Source organism: Puccinia triticina, chromosome 11A, assembly GCF_026914185.1.
Source record: "Puccinia triticina chromosome 11A, complete sequence".
Classification (NCBI taxonomy): Eukaryota; Fungi; Basidiomycota; class Pucciniomycetes; order Pucciniales; family Pucciniaceae; genus Puccinia; species Puccinia triticina.
The window spans coordinates 4,714,933-4,734,446 of NC_070568.1; the positions used below are offsets into that span (position 1 = coordinate 4,714,933).

The following is a 19,514-nucleotide window of genomic DNA, read 5'->3' on the forward strand; positions in this document are numbered from 1 at the left end:
TTGTGAGTTCAACACTGCTTGCCTAGAATGGAATTCTCACAAAACTTTGGTTGACCGTGGGCGGTGAGATAGCCCTTCCAACCATTTGAAACTTCCTCATTCAACTCAGTTTGACTTCAAGGCTGAGCTGTATCATGCGTGCCACTTAAGGGATTTGTCAAGGGTGGATGTGCAGTTTGTAATGGCAAGACTTCTGATATGCCGGAGGATATTGAGATATCTCAGTTTGAGCATACTCTTCAACTGGTTTGTCTAGTGATAGTCATATGTAGTTGATTTCTCATCTCTGTCTCAGCTCTCAACTCCCCACAATCAGGTGTGATCGTTGGTGGTCTTGTCAGGTTCTCTTGTGTGCTGTACTCACACATTGCTGGTCTTTTCAAAGACCCTCTGCGCCTTTTTGTTCTATAGAGGTGGAAGGTCAATTCCTCCCGCTTTTGGACCCTTTCAAAGCTTGCCAAGGTAATCTTGATGACCTCGGTGGCCTCTGTGGCATTGGAATCAGCCTTTTCCACTGGGGGCCGTGTCTTGGACGACTGCCAAAGCGGCCTGAGCAAAGAAACCACAGAAGCACTCTTATGCGCTCAACACAAGAAAAAGCAGTCTGTTCTTTTCTTCATGCTGTATTTTCCATTATCTTCTGTAAATTTCCTTTTGTAGTTGACCTAGTGGCATACATGTACTTAGAATTGCAAAAACCCATTTCTCCTCCTAGGCTCCTCTGAAAATACCTTTTTTGTTAGAGTGCTTGTAACTGGCCCGTGGGCCCCCAGGGGGCTGCCTGCGAGCCACCCGCTTTGGCCCAAAAATGCGCCGCTGGACAGCCCGTGTCCATCTCATTGCGGACACGGGTTTGGGCCAGACAGCAAAATCTGATGTTTTGGCTCGGCCCAGCCTGTCCAATTAAGTTGTGGGCTGAGGCGGGCTAGCCCATGGGCGGCCCAAACCCACCCAATTGTCAACCCTACTTTAAGCATGGGCTGTGTTCTTGGCCGCTGTGGGGCCTGCGTTTCCTGGGGGAGGCATGGCGACTGCATGCGGGCCTAGTCTTGGGCACTTATGGCCGCCTTGGCATGCAATGGGGAGGGTGGTGAGGGCCGGCCGGGTGGGAGACGGCTTCCTGGATGTGTGAAGAGGGGCCTGTAAAGGCCTGGCCTTGGTCAACCAGCCAAGCCAGCCTTTTTAAGCAGGTTTCTCAGAGTTACTCCTAGGTTCACCAAGAGGAAGAATGCTGAACCTGATTTGCCATTCAGTTCTCTCCATGCCGGATGCATGAAATTCCCATTGTCAGCCACTCCTATTCTTGATAATGAGGCAAGTGGATGCATCGTGACATTAGTGCGCTCCAAATCTGGATGTTTTTCAAATGCAATGGCAGCCTATTTTTGGGCTATCTTTTTGGAGTGTACAGGTTTGTTGTTGGTGGGTTTGCGCTCCAGCATCTGATGGAGTGTGCATGCTGGTTCTTGGTGCCCCTTAAATTTGATGTCCTGGGATTTGGTTCTTTTGAGAATTGGGTAGGCAGTTATCAAGCAAGTTGTTTACAGTTGACTCCCTATTATCCCATATACTCATTAACCCATGGGAAAATTGGTCCACCAATTTGGTAGGTGGGGAAAACAGTGCTTAACCCATAAGTCCCTATAGCATTAGCCCCGTAACCCATACCAATTTTGGAAAAAAAAAAAACCGGATGTTCATGGCTTGATAGGGAACTTTTCCCAGGCTTACTTTGAAATTTTGACCCCGAGAATGATGAGCTTTTTCAATTATCCATCTCTATTTTCTCACACCAAGTCTCTCAACATGCTCAAATTTGTCATGAGAGCTATCTTTGGCTAATTGCCCTTGCCAAAGAACTTGTAAAACAATTCCTTGCTCCTCCGCTACACTTCTTTTCTGCTCAAAATTGTATTCGGAAATTTCTAACTGTGATGGAACCCAGACCAATCCCCAAATATGTGTATCGCAATGGAAATATCTTGTCATTTTGTGTCTCAAACACCTCGGGAGATTCTGAAACACTTTTGTTTCAACATTCAATCGATGAAATACCACTTGACGTCCTGGAAAAGCGGTTCGCAGCGATGAAAGCTGAGAATGAAGGAAAGAAAGCGGCTTTGATGGCTAAGATGAAAGTTGGAAATCTTACAAGCAAAGGAAGAGGAATAGCTTGACAATGGCAGAAACTTGGTTGATGAATTCATGTTGATAGAGCGGCTCAAAGAGATTGAACCTACCGGTCGGCACATTGAGATCAGCCCCGCCGACATCAAGATAATCACAAAGATTAATGTGTTTCAAGCCGCAGAATTAAAAGGAACGAAGCGGGAAAAAAAACTGCGCATGCTGCTGCATTGAAGAAGAAGGAACCTAAGCCAGCCCCCTCGCCAAAGAAGAAACCGTCAGTTAAGCAGCAGTTGAATTTAAAGTCTGCTCCAAAGTCATCCAAGAAACCAGTGTGGAACTCTCACGCAGGGCGTAAGCAGAGCTTGGAGGGGAAATGTAAATATCACGGATTTGACAGTTTACACGGGTGCTTGAAGGGCTGCCCTCCTATAATTAAGCTCTAGGAGATACACTATTTATTTTAGTGTGGCGGAATCTTCCTGAATTTAACTGTGTAAAACTTGTTTCTGTTTTAAACCTTGTAATATGTAATTTTGATGTAATGTTATAATTTAGAAGAGTTTGGCGTGATGAGTACTCTGGGAGATTCCTGAACTTAAATTAATAAGTCAGATTTTCGAGTCAAGTGAGAAGTTGAGGCAATATTTGATAAGGGGGCAATTTTATAAGACAATGTTTGATGGGGGCAATTTTTGAAGTGATGTCTGCTGAATGATATCAATCTTCATTCACTAATGCAAGCATGAGGGGGAAAGAAAACAAGAAGGGGAAAGAGAGGCCTCCTTTTATAGGAAAAAATCATGTCTGAGAGTGATTTACAATGTAGTGAAATAATTGTACTAATGTAGAAATCTGTTCAATGTAATGTGAAATAAATGTACCAGTTGGGAAAGATTTACACATGTAATGAAAGCAATTTCCCCTTTAGGTTATGATCACTTGGCTTTGGACTAATTGGGACGGAAAATCACATCTGAGAAGAAATTCAATATGTGTGATTGTAAATCAAAGTGGGGAAAGATCCTATTGAGGAAAATATGACCATTTAGAGGTGATTGCCAAGATATGAGTGACTTTTAAGCGTATTTGTGATAAAAGAAACACTGTGTGAAAACAAAATGAGGTACATGTGATTTTGAGGGTGTTCTGCGCTTTTGAGCGCTTTATGATAAACAGTTCTCATGTAATTTGTATGTAATGACCTTACAACTTGTAAACTAAATTTTTCCATACTTTTTGATGGTATGTACCTGTATGTAATATATGTATTTTGTATTTAAAGGTAGTTTGTAAGGGGTTTGGTTTTGATTGGTCTTACCACACCGGTCCGAGCAACACTTGCCCAAAATATTGAGGTCCTTGACTGGCATTCAAAGAATGGCAAGAATCAAACAAAGACGGCTAGACACTTTGACCAGATCTATCCGGATATTTGCTTCAAACAGCCCCTCATCTCAGCTTGGATTGCCGATGAAGAGAAAATTTGCCTGCAAGCAGAAACTGCCGGTTCACACTTCAAGCGTGTGAGGGTCACCCAGTTCCCACAGATTGAGGAGATGCTTATTTATAACTATTTAAATCATACATGTGGTGACAGAAGATCACTCAACTGTCACCACACTATCTACAGCAGACCTCTTTTGCTTGGTCTTGGTCTTGGTCTTATCTTTGCGGTTTTCAAGGTATCCGTGGAGAGCAAGAGGTTTGATCTTGTCGTTCTTTGAACAGAACGACAAGGCCATACCACGACTTACCAATTTCGGATCAAGTTTGTGTCTCCTGGTGGAGACATAGTCCCGGCCAAAGCTAAAATTACGCTCAACATCGACGGTGGTGGCTATGTGTAAACAGGGGTCAGCAAGGAAGAAAGAAAAAGCATGGATAATTCACTTAATCTCACCTGGGCAGCACATCACGTCAAGGGCCATCTGTAAGAGCCCGTGGTGATTATTTCCAATCCTCTTCTGCTCGGTCCACCACACAAGTCCATTTATCGGCGTGCCTTCATCCAAAAACAGGCTGCCGGAGAGCCATGCATCCAACGGGTCCAATAAAGTTTTGGCTGATCTGGCTACAGCTGCCGCGCCGAGCCCTGCTAAAACACCAGTTGGCTGGAGGGAAGTAAATCAGCCAACTTAGTCAGTGATTATAACAACAGGATTCATCTTACTTTTGCTGGCGCTTTTTTTGCTGGTTTTACGGCTGAGGTCGCTTCTCTAGGCTTATATAACCAAGTGTTGTACATCTCGCGGGTGAGATCAATTGCCTCAGTGATCCACTCCTGTGGCCATTTGGCCAGCTTAAAATACTCATCTTTAAAAGATGGATGGAGCACTAGAAGTTGAAGGAAATGTTTTGATTAGTTTAAATTCTAATGCTAAGTTTTCAAGTTGCTTAAGAAACTCACCCATCGCGATTCTATAAATCGGAGAACAGTCAGTCAATGAGTAGTACTTGTTTGTGATCCCAAGCCCCGCACAGCATGCGTTCCGTAAAGCAGGTGGGTAATCTCCATCTTCATTTGCAATCACATTTGAAAGAACGGCCGTGGATCATGACAACGACTTCGGCAACGCAAGCCAAGGCACCTGTTGATACTTGAAGGGTGAGATCGTGAAAGGGCTTCGGGACCTGCACAAGGTCAGCCGCCAAGTTGAAGTCCTTGTGCTTTAGATGAGTGTTGCGATGGGTTCCAAATTGCTTGTCACGCTGCCACAAGAGACTGGGGGGAATTTAAGTCAAAGTGGTCTTCCCCCGAAAAAGGGAGAACGACATGAAACTTACACTGCCTCCTGGCATCTGACAATGCTCTTGATTTGAATGTATGTGGAGTTCCAGCGAGTTGGGACGTCACGTTCGATGTTGTGCGGCTTCCTGCAATTAGTTTCTCGGCAAATCTCAATGAACTTGGCCTTAGAGTTTGGCAACTTCTTCAGTTTAGTCGCAATCGCATGGAACTGAGAAAAAAAATCAGTTTTTCATTTCTTGAAACAAGATCAAGGGATAGTGGTCTCACACCGACCTTTGCAAGGGTTTGACGGCACATATCAGAAGTATATTTATTGTGCTCATCTTTGTCCTTGATGTCTTTGAGTTCGGACAATGTAAGCACATCTTCATCTGCAAGTTCACCATCAATATTGCCGACGATTTCCTCCTCCTCCTCCTCGTCTGATACCGCTAATGAACACTCATTATCTTCAAAGCTTTCAACAAGATCACCTGGTTCATACTCTTTGTCTGATTTGTCTGACTCGGAAGCCTTGGGGGTGGCCTTCTGGGCGCGCGCAAAAGGCCGGAGTATAGCCTTGACAATAAGATTAAGGATATGTGTGAAGCACCGTATCCACTGTCCCTCACCTTTAAATTGCTTCCACTTGAGTTTTTCCAACTCGTCAATCATTGTACCGTTATTGGCCGCATTGTTGGATACAATACCGCAGATCTAAGTACAGCAGCGGTTGTTTTTTAGTTGAATTAATTAGAGAATCCACAGAGAGAAAAAGGATTCATACCCGGTTTGTCAAGTCAAACTTCTCCACAATTAATTGCACAATGCTAGCCAAGTATGCACTGGTATGTCGTTTGTGAAGTACAACAAAGTCAAGGAGCTTTGCGATTGGTCTGACATTACCGGCTTCATTGTCTGAGAGTTGATATATCACGGCCCCCATGACGTCAAATCCATTAGGAGTCTGCCACGCGTCAACCCCCAAGTACAGCGCCCCCTCGTGAGTCTGAATAGAGATGAGGCAAGGCTTCAGTATTTTATTGAAACAGAATTCAAATGAATAAGTATGAAAAAGGCACACATTTAATTCTTGGCAGATCTGTTCCTGAATGGACACATGTGAATTGTGTTCGATACCATCTTGCAATTAGGGAGATGTTTGAGGATGGTCGGATGGAGGAGTTTCTTGAAGCTGAGGGATTCCAAGGCTGAAAATGGCTTGGCTTCCTCGACACACCAAATCACACACCTTTGCAAAACCTAAGGAGAGACGACCGAGAGACAGCCAATCAGATGAGTGAGAAAAAATATTAAGAAAAGGGAAAAACACCTGCCTCCCGCGGGTCAATATCTCCTGTGCCAGATACACCCATTTCTGCAAGAGACTTGTTAGCCAAGTTGTTTTGTTGCTTCCTCATACATCAGCCGGCATGAGCAAGCAGATTACTGCATGATGACTCATAAGCAGTTTGATTGACTGTCTTACCACATCTGATTGCTTTGCTTGAATAGCTATGACTTCCGTTTGGTGATTAAAAAAAGAAACACTTACGTCTTACATCTCCAGGCAATCATCCGGCGCCTGAATTTATTGAGCTGTGCCGAAAGCTCTGGCGGATTGTACAAAGAGTATGCTGAACTGACTTGATTCCAAGAAAGTCTCTTCGCATGTTCTAGTACAAGTGGAGATCAAACTAATCAATATGATGATCGATTAATTGCTGTAAAGAATACATAAAAAACTTACCGAGACGTTGCTCATCGGTCAGTTCAGATCCCCCTGGTGTGGCGCTTTGGGTTGTTGAGTTTCCATCATCCCGGTTGTTGTTCGAATCCTCATTTGGCTTATTGTTTTTGTCTTCTGAGCGGTTTTTTTGGAGCATCTTTTGGTGGTTCATGATTCTGGATATTGGTTGGTTGGCTGTTGGGGATATGCTGTCGTTGCGGATATGCGGCTCAAGGATACAAGTGCCTGTCGGGGGAGCCCGTTGGGGGATATGGGGTGGGTGGAGATTGCGTGCTGCGCAGCCGCGGGTCACAGAAACCTACATTCATGGGCAGATGTTGGTGAGGAATATCCAAATACCCGCTGGATTCGCCCAGAAATCCAGACATCCGCATCCGCATCCGCTAACCGCTGGCGGATACCCGCAGGTATGGGGTGGATACCTGCCAGCGGATAGCGGATACCCGCAGCAGATGCAAAATGGCCATCTCTATCAAAAAGCATGGTGAAGCGGCACAGGTTGATAAGAAAGTTGTTGAAGACTAGAGAGTGCGGTTATCCAAACTTGTCAAGGACTACTCTTGCAAGGACATTTGGAACATGGATGAGACAGGTCTCATGTATTCGTGAGTCTTGAGTATTCTCTGGAAGTATGAATTATATTTTGAGCTGATCAACGTTACTATCCACCTTTTATGTGCAGTATGCCTCCCGATCAAGGCTTAGCGAAGGAGAAAAGCAGTGGCCTAAAAGGCAACAAGACTCAAATAACAATTGCTGTTACAACAAACTCTGATGGCTCGGAAAGGCTCCCCTTGCTTATAATTGGGAAGTGGGCAAAACCCAAGGCCTTCAAAAAGAAGTCTGGTGCCGCCCTTGGATTTGACTATCATTTCAACCAGCGGGTGTGGATGAAAACAGAAATATTCCAGGATTGGCTTGGCCAATTTAATACTCAGATGAAAAGCAAGAAGAGAAACATTCTACTCTTGGTTGACAATTTTTCCGGGCATTGTCCACCTGAGGGTGGTCTTTCCAACATTTGACTGGAATTATTTTCGCCAAACTTGACCGCACATGTTCAACCAATGGATGCCGGTGTGGTATACAAAATGGGAAAAATCAAAAGTTTTTCTTTCATTTGCGTAATTAGTCATAGAATGCCTCACGGTACGGCCATATGGACCCCAGAAATGGAATCAACGGCCAAATTACCCCCTAGTCCCCACTGGAAGCGTAGCCAGAGCCCCACTACACTGGAAGTTAGCCCTTTGGACAACCTGTAGCATCCCATCAAACCCCTGTCACGCATCTCAAGTCACCTTTCCCTCACTATACACATACACACCCATATGTTCCCTGCTACACTCTAGCTCCACTGCATATATTAGTTTGTATTTGTTTGCCATCCGCATCACATCATGTAGCACTGCCCCTGCGGCTGTGCCCTGCAACCCCATTGTTCCCCGCCTCATTTATGCACCTCCTTGCATAAATTAAGCACAGCCTCACTCATGCACGCACCCCTTGCATAAATTGTACACAGCCACTCCTGTATTTGCACAGCCCCCCTGGAGCAAAAATCCCTCACATTTGTCTATATAAGGAGCTCTCCCCCCCCCCATTTTTGTTCCGCAGTTTATTGCTCATCAGTGATTCACTCACCACCTTGTACTCTTGGCACTTACAACTTACAACTATACTCATAACAACCCTTATATATCAATAACAACTCTTTATACGGTTCATCGAATAAACTCATCTTGAGCATCCACTCCTATCATCTTATTAAAACTTGCCAAGCGGAGCTTGGTGGGTCTTGTAGCTGGTAGTATAGAAGGGCAGAGCTTGCAACTCCTTCATCCCCTTCTCCATTCAGCAAAAGGGTTTCACAACCACTTTTGAGTCTTACACCGGTATCATCAAAGCTTTCAAGTCGCACTACAAACAGCGATTCATCTCAAAGTCAATTCAACGCTACGATCAAGGTGTACAACATTGACCAGTTGGCTGCCATGCACCTTAGTCGCTTAGCATGGCAATGTGTGTCTGCAGCTGTGATTCAAAAATTCTGGAATCATACCGGTATTTTTGGTCACTCCACTGTGTCAAAATCAGACAAAGTCGAAGACGATCCAGCATTGGAGAAGCAGGTTGATTGACTACAGGCGATTGGCCTTCTCAAATCATCCAATTGGATGGCAATCTTGGAGCTTCTGAATCCCTCTGGCGAGTCAGAGTGCTCAATGTTGTCAGCCACAGAGTACATGTCACAGTACCTTACACGTACCAGGTACCTGCAATTGTTCACATTACTTATAGTACATTCCTTTACACCTTTATTACATATGTATATCATTAGATACAAGCTTAAGAATGTACTCTTGTTATACATCACATTACAGATAACCATAGTTAAATACAGTTACCATAATTTACTGTTGTTATAAGAGTTAAGTTACGTGCAAACAGTGAGATTACAATACATTGTAATATTACTGTGCACGTGAAATACCCCAAGACAGGTATCACTCATTTATCCCCTGTTAGGCCTCAGTCCCTATTTATATAACATATTGGTTATGATATAAATACATAAACAATACATGATGTAATCCAATTCAAAGAGCACTGAATGGAATCAATGATTGGTTATGATCAGCTAGTGTGCACTGCTACTGATCTAGGATCAGTACTGATCATTACACTGCCTTGATCATTTCCAATGTTGATCCTCATGAGGATCTGCTTCCCTTGAGCGCTTCCAGTTCCCCCCTGGTCCTGAAGCGCCTCCAAGCGCCTCATGTTCCCTCCTGCTCTTTCCCCTCTATATAAACACGCCCCCCAGGACTATTTATCCCTCAGAATATTATTATGGCAAGGTTTAACACATACATAGTTAAACAGTGCCTTCATTCTCACCCATCTTTCAATTCAGGAATAACATCAACTCTTGATTACCCTTACCTTTCTGTAGGTAAAACCACGAACCCAAGTTGAGTTATTCCTTGGATGCCTATTAACACTCTGTGTTGATCTGGGTGTGCCTTAATTGAGCAAGCCTCTCAGTCAAGATTACTGATAGAGTGAAACCTTTTACAGGTCTTACCATGAACCCATTGGCCCATCCTTGGCATCTTACACTATCATCTTGCTAGTAACAACCCTCTCAGACACGGTTAGTTACCTACAGGCTGACAAATGTGGTCTACAGATGAAATATTCCAATCCGTCAAGGATCAAAGAACGGAGGACGATGAAGACAATGACGAATCTGATGAAACACCTCCTTGCCCAAAACCAACATGAGCTAAAGAAGTCTTCAAGGCCATCACACTCCTCAGTGACTACATTGAGAGCGACACCAGTGAAGTTGCAGATAAACTTAACCAATCAATGGGAAACTACTTGAAACAACTTGTTGATCATCTCATTGCAACTGCTCAACAAACAAAAATCACATCATTCTTCCGACCTTCCAATTCAAAATGAATACATGTTTTTTCCTCTCATTTCCTTTGTTTCATTGTTTGAAAGATGTTTCTGACACTCAGATTATAGTATGTAATAAATCATGCTTTCAGGCCCTAAAAAGACTTCAGCTAGAGAATCTCAATGAATACCTTGGGGGGAACCCAGCTCTGCTTGGCGGGTACACTTCAGCCATATATAATGGTGTCTTATCAGCAGTAAGCTCCAAAAAAAAAAAAGAAGGAAAAAGTCTCTCTTATCCCATGTATATATTATGGGTTAAGAGAGACAGAAGCCTCATTAACCGATGGAATTCATGTAATTATGGGTCAATAGACACTTGTCCACCGAGGGGTATGGGTTGTATGTATATGTATATGGTGGGTTGAGCAGTTGATTATGTAATGGTGTGGTTGCTGTGGGGATGGTTTTGGTTAAATCGGAGTCATCAAGCAGTTCTCCCCCCCACTCATCCCACTCCGATGCATCCCCCTCTCCCGCTGGCTCTCCTCCTCCTCCTCCGCTCGGCCGCCTCCCAGCCCAGCCTGCGCACGCCCTCGCTGACCAGCCACAGCCTGAGCACGGCCCCGCTGCTGCTCTTCGTGCCCGCGCCGGACACGCCGACGGAGACGTTCGTCAGCCTGAGCCTGTGTGGCGCCCCGCCCGGCCAGCCCCCGCTCGCCCCCACCCTGCCCACCATCCTCATCGTCTCGAACTCGACCGACAACCGGACGCCCTCGCCCGCCGCCCTGCCTGCCCGCCCGAGGCCGACGATCCTCGGCCACCAGCCCGCGACGGGCGACTACGCCGACCTGCGCGCCGGGCTCGCCGCGCTCAGCCTCCTCAACTCCGTCGGCCTCTGGATCGCCCTCCAGCCCCCGCTACCCCCGCTGCCCTCCACCCTCCAGCTCGGCCTCTCCACCACCGCCCCGCTCCACAGCTCCCACGCCTTCCCCGCCCTGCGCCTCGACGACACCGACGACGCCAATGCGCTCCTCATCGCCGCCGACCCGAGCGTGCTCGTCCCCGCCGGCACCCGCGACCCGCCCCCGCTCAGCGCCCTGCTGCCCATCATCCTCCCCTCCCCCGACTCCCTCCAGCTCGGCCTCGCCAGCTCGCTCTGCTACCTCCAGGCCCTCCTCGCCGCCCAGCCCCCAGAGGCCAGAGCCGCCCAGGCCAGGATCGCCATCGTCCCCTCCCTCACCGACCGGACCACCGGCCTCGGCTCCTTCTCCTCCCAGCCCACCGGCAACGCCTCCGACCACGACTACCGCATCTCCGACTCCGCCGCCGGCCTGCGCACCCAATACCTCATCACCAACCTCGCCCCCGCCACCAACTACTCCGCCTGGCTCTTCCAGCCCGGCCCGGTGGTCGACAACGTGCCCACCGGGAGACTGTGGCCGTACATCTCCTTCCGGACCAAGTCCAGTCAGTCTCTGCTGCCCCCGTCTATATACCCAAAAGATTCACACTAATCCGACGAACACGCAGCCAAGAACTGCAGACTACTCCACGACCTGCCCTTCTGTCCCTCGGTCGCCTACGCCGTCCCCGCCAGCCCGAGCCTGTCGACGAGCGCGGTGGTGGCCCAATACAACCGCAGCGTCAGCGGCCATCTGGCCAACTTCCGCACCGTGGTCTCCACCTACCCGTGCAACAACGACACCAGCGGCCGGTACTCGTTCGTCACCGGCTGCGGGGACTGTTTGCGGGCGTACACGGACTGGGCCTGTGCGGTCGCGCTCCCGCGTTGTGTGGACCCCCCGGCCCCGGACCCGACAGGAACGACGCAGCTCGTGTTCGCCAGACCCGACCCGGCCTCGTCCCGGACGCCCAACATCTCCGACCCGGGCGGCATGTACCCGTACGTCGAGCTCCCGCCCTGTGCGTCCCTGTGCACCCTTGTCGCCGCCACCTGTCCGCCCCTGCTGGGCTGGGCCTGTCCGCTCCCCTCCGTCTCCCGCAACGCCTCGTACGCCGGCCCCCGCTTCCTCGGCCCGCTCGAGCTCGCCGGCGGCCAGCAGTCGCTCGCCGGCGCCGGCGGCGAACGCGCCGCCGACCGCTTCGGCAACGTCTTCTGTAACGCCCTCGACTCCGATATCGTCTATGCCAGGATGGGCGCCGCCCCACGCTCTATGGCCCCCCTGCCCGCCCTCCTCGTCGCCGCCCTCCTCGCCGCCCTTCTTTCCGCCCTGTAGCCCCCCCTCTCCCCCCCTCCGAACCACACACCCCCTCTTCCCCTTCTGCTCGTCCATCCAGGACCCCCCCCCCCCTTCTTGCCTAGAAAATGTACGTATAGATCTGTTTATTTGCGCCTGTTGGTGCGCCGCCGAACGATGCCTAGATGCGTGTGGATTCCATGGAGAGACAGAGAGGGGGGGAGTCGTGCAAGGTGTCCTCGCGACGGACGCCGGCGACGGGCGGGTGCAGGCCGAGGTCGCGCTGCGCCCGGGGCCTGCAAGGCCCGCCCACACGGCCCCTCCGACGCAGACACTCGGCCTGCAAGAAACATGGGAAATCACAGGCTTCATTCCGTTCTGCACCCGCCGTTCGTCGCTGGGCTCCGGCACTTTAAGAGGGGAGCAACCAACGCACACGCCCACGTGCATACATATCCTGGCCATCTTTCAGGGCTGTACACGGCGGTTGCATAACGCGGTCAAAAGAGCCGCAAGTTCGGCCGTCAAATTGACGGTACCCCCTCAGCCATTGTTGACCGGCAAAAAACAGCCCCCGCGTCAGCCGTCAAATTGACGGCCGAATTGTCAGCCCGCTCACCAGAGAGAAGTCGGGCAAACAGCTGGCAAAACTTCCGGCCGGCCGACCCAAGCGGCAACTTGACGTCAACCCCCAGCCCGGGCACATTTTTCCACCGTCTGACGGCAACTCGGTTTGTTTTTTGAGACACCCTCAGGTCAACTCACAAGGCACTTGCAACTTTTTTTTTGCTTTTTTCTTTTTCTTTATGGGTTTTGTGTACAAGTTTCAATCAAACAGAAGGAAGAGAGGCAGTTGTTATTGGTATTGATATGAGGGAGACACTTGCCGGTAAAAAATGGCTTCCGACCGAGAGACTCCGGCAGTCTACCAAAGCCCGGTGATGCCAGCTATCTCGCGGATGGTGGGCGTGAAGACAGCGATCTTGGCGATGTGTTTGTAGCCCCCTAGCTCAACCTTTGATTCTCCTGTTGTCAAGTAAAATAACCGAGCCATCTAACCCCAAACCTCCTCTCCAATTCAGAAAAAAAGGTTCATACAGAAGTTGAGAGGGCTTACTTGAGGGGAGTGAAGAAGGGAAGAGATCAGGGGGCCAAGTTTGATAGACTGGTTGACACTACCAGTCACAATGATACTTTCGTATGAATCTCCTCACCAAGGCGGGCTGGTCGAGGCTGGAATCGGCGTTGTAGTAGTGGTGGTGGAAGTGATGAGTTCTTGGTTTTTGCAAAGGGATGAGGCCGGAGCTGTGCCGGAGGATGACGTGTCCTGCTGTACTCCGATGAGCGGACTTTGAAAAAATGAGTGGGAGCCGAGGGTGACGTGTCCCTCCGATGAGCGGACTTGGTAAAATTTTAACCTGCCCTCTTGGGTTAGGGCTATTGGTGAATCAACCCAGGCAAGTTAACAGAAGTTAAAATTAAGGCTTTGTTTGGAGCCGATATAAATATAGGTGATATAATCATTGGTTAATTCAATGAAAACTACAAAATTCAACATAAAGCCTCCAAATATTTTTTCTAGGCAACCTACAATACTGGTCTCTTCAAGTATGAAGTCAGATTCAACTGATTCAGCCATATTCAGTACTGTAGTACCATTAAATCTCTTTTGACCAAAACAAAGCAATATAATGGTATTATGGTGCTGAAGATGGCTAAATCAGTTAAATCTGACTTCATAGTTGATGAGAGCAGTACTGTAGGTTTCCTACAAAAAAAATTGGATTCTTTATGTTGAGTTTTGTATTTTTTTTATTGAATTTACAAATGATTATGTCACCTATATTTATATGCTCCAAACGGGGCCTAAGTGGCCTGAAGTCAAGTGCCGGCGGGTGGGCTGGCTATTTGGCTGTCAATTTGACGGCTGACACGGGGGCTGGTAGCTGACCAGTCAAGCCGACCGATACTTGGCCCCTCACGTCAAATTGCCAACCCAAACTTTAATATGTGCAACTGCCGTGTAGGGGGCCGTTGAGATCATTGTTTGTGCCCGCTTCGCTGTGACATCCTTTGGCACTTGTGAGGACCTCATCAGGCCGCCTCCGCTTCCAAGACAGCACCTTATCCTGTTCGTCTCGATCCAGAAGACAGCACACCAAATGCGTTCTGCAAAATGGACCAAGCCTGCGAAAAACAGAAGCTATTGGGGGACTTCCCGTCGCTCTGGAACTCCAGCTCTGAGCCGCCAGAGTTCAGAGTGTGCAGTCAATTCTTGCGCCCCAAAGCCCCACAGGGATCCAGAGTTCCAGGCTCCAGATCCCCTGCAAACTCTGCAATTCCAGCTTTATTCAAAGTTGACGGGCAGTGGAAACCTGGTGCAACTGTTGGGATACACTTGCGCAGTCAAAAAATTCCTGGTCTGTAAGAACCAAGCAGGCAAGAGCGGGTTTGTCTTACCCGTGTCGATTTATGACTAAAGGTGTAACCCGGGGTTTGGGACGGGTGGTCATACCCATCCCAACGCCCGTATCCGAATTCACCCGGGTGGACACCGAACCACCCGGGTGTTTAGGTTTTTTTTTTGTCAGTCGCAGCCAGCCGGTGCCTGGTGGCATCATCATTCATGTTCCGACCCCTCCAAACATAGCTAGCATGAAGAGAAAGCGGAACACAAGCAGAACTAGCCAGCCTAGCAAAGCTCCAGACAGAAGCAAGATTGATTTTTTTGATTCAGAGTTCTATGAACCTACCGGTCCGGACGACACAATTGATGCCGAGATCAAGCGGTATCTCAAAGAAGACCCCGAACCTGAAGGAACAAACCTTCTTGATTACTGGCGAATTCAACAGCAATCCTTCCCAATCTTGGCCAGAATGGCTCGATCTTACCTTGCTATCCCCGCTACAAGTGCGTCGTTGGAGAGGGTGTTTTCCAAAGGCCGGAGGGTCTGTTCTTGGTCGCGCTTGTCCCTTGCCCCTGGAACCGTTGAACAACTGCTTTGTATTAAAGACTGGTACCAGTCTTTTGATGGGCTTATTTAATTGTTTTTCTCATTTCTTCCCCTGCCTCACTCAACGGTTCAGCACCAGTCAGCACAATACAACTCAAGATGACAACTTGCAAATAGGTCACAATACAGAATATAACCTCCAAATTGTCACAAGCAAGCAGAGATGAGATAGTTCATACCCTGTTCCTCCCCCAATATAAGATGCACAACCACCCGGGTGTTTGGGTGGTTCCAAAGGCTCATCCCGTGGACCAACACCCGGGGGGTACCACCCGTGAAAACACCCGGGGCACGGGGTTTGGGTTACACCTTTATTTATGACATTGAAAACTTCTGTGTTTGACCTATGTACACGTTAACAGCAAACACAAAATCAATGCTTCATCCGTAAAGAGATATATTTGGGGAGTTGAGAAATTGACTGCCATAAATTACAAAATCAACTCCCAAAATGAGTTTACGTTGCGCGGACCGCTGAAAGACGTCCCCCCTGGGTCTTCATGACCAAATTTTGACCCGGGCGTGTTTTGGGAGTCAGATTTGTAATTCCGCAATCCCAAATGGGAGTCGGAATTTTAATTTTGCAAAAAATCCCACAAAACAAAGAAATATTCATATCTCCTGACTGGAGCACCAAAACGCTCCCAAATTTTTACAGCCATCTAGATACACTGTCTAGAAAATGCTTTGAGATTTACAGGAGTAGAAAGCATCAGGAAGGCCTTGTGGAACAGGGGGTTACTTTGGCGGATTTCCTTAATAGGAAATCCCCCGGGGCCTTAGCTACAGTGCTCCAAACCCTCCAGAATTTTTTCCGAAACATAAATACACTCTCTAGAGCATATGTTAAGATTCACCGCATTAGCACACCTCAGGGAGACTGTGTGTAGCCGGGGGCGGATTTGGCAGATTTCCTACTAAGGCAATCAGCCAAATTCTGAGCTACGGTGGTCCAAATGCCCCCAGATTTTTTCTGAAATATAAATAAGCTATCTAGAGCATATGTTGAGCTTCACGGAATTAGCACACCTCAGGGAGACCGTGTGTAGCCGGGGGGCGGATTTGGTGGATTTCCTACTAAGGCAATCCGCCAAAACCTTAGCTAAGGTGCTAATATCACCCCCAGATTTTTTCTGCCACATAGATATACTCTCTAGGTCATATTTTGCATCATTGGGGCCTAGCAATTCCCCCCGCTGGGCACTCCTGGCCACGGACATGCAGGGCTGGGGAGTGGTCAGCGGGGGTCATTGCGGCAACAATGGGAGGTTACGCTACCCGTAACGGTAGCGTAATGAAAACGTAACGGAATCCTTGCCGTTATCGTTACCATGACAGCAGCAAAGCTTCCGTTACGTTTTCTTTAATTTTTTTCCCTCTCTTCCTAGCCTCGTTACGTTATCCCTCACATTTATAGGAGGATAACCTGCGCAAAAAAGGGGGGTTTTCCCCCTTTTATGGCATTTTTGCCTCTGGTAACGCGGTTAACGCGTTATCTCCGTTATTTTTCTGGGTATTGAGGGTGAAAACACCCTCTGTTACGTTACCCACCGGCCCAAGGAGCCATGTTGCCAGATAACGGTAACGCGTTATCTGGTAACGGTGGGAATTTACGTTACGAAAATCCCTCTGGATATCGTAACGTATGTAACTAAGCCGCAATTTGCGGCTTTGGGGGATGCAGGCTGCACCCAACAGTGGGCCATTACAGTTAACCGTAACTGTAAAGTATTAAGTTACAATACCGATAATTAAGATTATCGAGTGTATAAAATTAATCAACTATAACACCCATGGGTGCAAAAATACACAAAAATACCCTAAATAACAGCAAATATTGGCCATTTTTCATAGATACAGCCAAAAATGTATTGTAATTTATTGTCAAGTATTGAAAATTCGGACTTACTTCGCGCACTGCAAAAAACTCTTTGCGCACTGCACAGTGCGCGCAGTCCCAAACACTTCGCGCACTGCGGGTGAAATACACAACTTTTTCAAGATTTTTTTTGACCAATCAATAGAACACCTTTTAATTGGCCTCTCTGAATTTTTTGGGAGTTTTTTGAAGCATTCTTCCATGTTAACAAAATCATGAAAAACTAGAACAAATGTAGGATGCGGGGGCCTTAAAAACAAGGTTCCCATTACCCAAAAATTCCAAATATTTTATTGAGTAATTAAAGATATGAGGACAGCTCTTTTAGAAATTTTTAGCTAATTTGTGGAAGGATAACGGTCCGAAAAATGAGGATATTCTAGAGGCAATGTGCTATCATGGGGTGAAATTTCCTCATTTTGCATACCCTTATTTTTGCACAAAGTGGCTCAAAAGTATCAAAGTAGCTGTTCTTATATATTTCATTACTCAATAAATGATTTGGAATTTTTGGGCTATAGGAACCTTGTTTTTTAGGCCCCAACATTCTACCTTTGTTCTGGTTTTTTATGATTTTTTTTAACGTGGAAGAATGCTTCAAAAAACTCCCAAAAAATTCAGAGAGACCAATTAAAAGGTGTTCTATTGATTGGTCAAAAAAAATCTTGAAAAAGTTGTGTATTTCACCCGCAGTGCGCGAAGTGTTTGGGACTGCGCGCACTGTGCAGTGCGCGAAGAGTTTTTTGCAGTGCGCGAAGTAAGTCCGTGAAAATTTGATATTTTTTCAATAAAATTAACACCTTTTTCTTAAAAACAACGGTCGATGTGTTACGCGTTTATGCCTAACTATTGTAACGTAAAACATTGGCCCACCGTTGCTGCACCCCTCGCACCAAAAAGGAAGAAAGTAAGATTTTTTACACTGACTTTCATAGCCATGACCACCTTGGTGGATTTATGGAAGACTTTCTGGACGGTACCGTAATTACCTTTACCCAATTCTTCCATGAGAGTCAGTTTGTTCATTTTGATAAAGAAAGAGGAACCATTAGAGAAGTCAATGCCATGGGAATGGACGACGGCCTTTCCGCCAAAGTTGAGCCGTCTGGAGGGATTGATGATATTACTGAAGTTAGCAAACGGTGTCTAAGCAGCAGCGCCCAAGATGGTTAAGAACTTAGTTTGGCTGTTCATTGAGGATGAGGAGGATGAGGGGGATTGGTGCATGTCTCCGAGCTTCATCATTGGCTTGATGAGGAATCTGAGGGGGAGCCGGGTCGAGGACCACCAACACTGCCCACACTCATCCATGACGTGAGCCGGCCAAAGCCAAGCCAACTAGATCGTGGCTCATGGACCCTTTGATTGCCCATTGGGCTTCCTAGCCGCTCCGGCAACCCCAGGACGCAGTGGGGGCCCCCCATAACCAGTGGCGCCATCAGGACCCCTGCGTCAGCCAGGCGACCGGCATGGACGCCCCGTGACAGCCGGCGATGACACCTCCCCTACCGGTTTGTCACACAGGCATCTAACTGGGATGGCCATCTGGTGCCCAGGTCGGTGGCATCTCAGTCATGCACCAGGGGTGCCACCTATGCCCACAGTCCCAGTGGCGTCCCGTTGCATGACCGAGTGGCGCCAGTATGGCTCTGGGTCCCTGTCATGCCACTGTGGCGCATGGAGTGCTGGTACGCCATCTAGACGCATCGGCTTTTCCCAATCTGCCCCGCTGTTTATGTTGTTCAAATATATGCAAATTATGGTATGAATACCAATTACAATCAATTCCACCCTGTCTATCTTGACCCAACCAATGTGGTGAGCCTAATCAAAACTTTATTACATCACTCAGACACTTACTGCGTGAGGAAACTCAAAGAACTGGAAGATGTATTCCATAAGATTTCTTATCTATTTACATGTTATTATTATGATAGATAAGGAAGTGGATGGAATTTCTTCTTTACCTGGAAGCAGGTTGAGGGCCGCTGTCTTGTTTTGAGTGCGCTGAGGGTTGACTTTTGTCCTGTAGTGTTGCAGTCTGTCTGTTGCAGCATTTGCACCTAGTCAGTTATCTTGGTCTCTCTTGGACTTGTACTCTAGGTAGGCCAAGCTTACTGGGCCGCAAGTCTTTGCTTTTGTTGGCCTAGCTGAGACGCAATGCTAGAAATGTATTGCCAAGTTTATCTGTAGTTCATATTCATTGGTGTTAGCTCCAAGGGTGGGCAGTTATCCAGATGAAAATCTGGCTGCAACTGACTGTAAAAAGCTGTAGAGATGTGCAATAGATTTTCTATTGTATCTGTGTGTTGCTTGATAGCCCTCCTAACATATATTCATTGTAATTTATTTACATATTGGCTCACTTGCCTTTTTTTAATCATTAAATCTAGGTCAAAAA

General features: G+C 47.5%; 3 protein-coding genes across 3 annotated transcripts; 1 reads left to right on the plus strand and 2 right to left on the minus strand.

Annotated features, from left to right (window-relative positions):
• Positions 1–969: 969 nt before the first annotated feature.
• Positions 970–1,328, minus strand: PtA15_11A449 (uncharacterized protein; the record flags this gene model as incomplete). The annotated part of the gene is made up of 2 exons (XM_053161358.1): positions 970–1,140; positions 1,206–1,328. 2 exons carry the CDS (start codon positions 1,326–1,328, stop codon positions 970–972), a joined length of 294 nt encoding a protein of 97 aa, XP_053025313.1.
• Positions 1,329–10,540: 9,212 nt separating this feature from the next.
• PtA15_11A450 (uncharacterized protein) lies at positions 10,541–12,259 on the plus strand (the record flags this gene model as incomplete). Its single annotated transcript, XM_053161360.1, has 3 exons — positions 10,541–11,489; positions 11,553–12,033; positions 12,175–12,259. 3 exons carry the CDS (start codon positions 10,541–10,543, stop codon positions 12,257–12,259), a joined length of 1,515 nt encoding a protein of 504 aa, XP_053025314.1.
• A 4,145-nt stretch (positions 12,260–16,404) lies between these two features.
• PtA15_11A451 (uncharacterized protein) lies at positions 16,405–18,424 on the minus strand (the record flags this gene model as incomplete). Its single annotated transcript, XM_053161361.1, has 3 exons — positions 16,405–16,440; positions 18,041–18,218; positions 18,291–18,424. 3 exons carry the CDS (start codon positions 18,422–18,424, stop codon positions 16,405–16,407), a joined length of 348 nt encoding a protein of 115 aa, XP_053025315.1.
• Between the last annotated feature and the right edge of the window lie 1,090 nt (positions 18,425–19,514).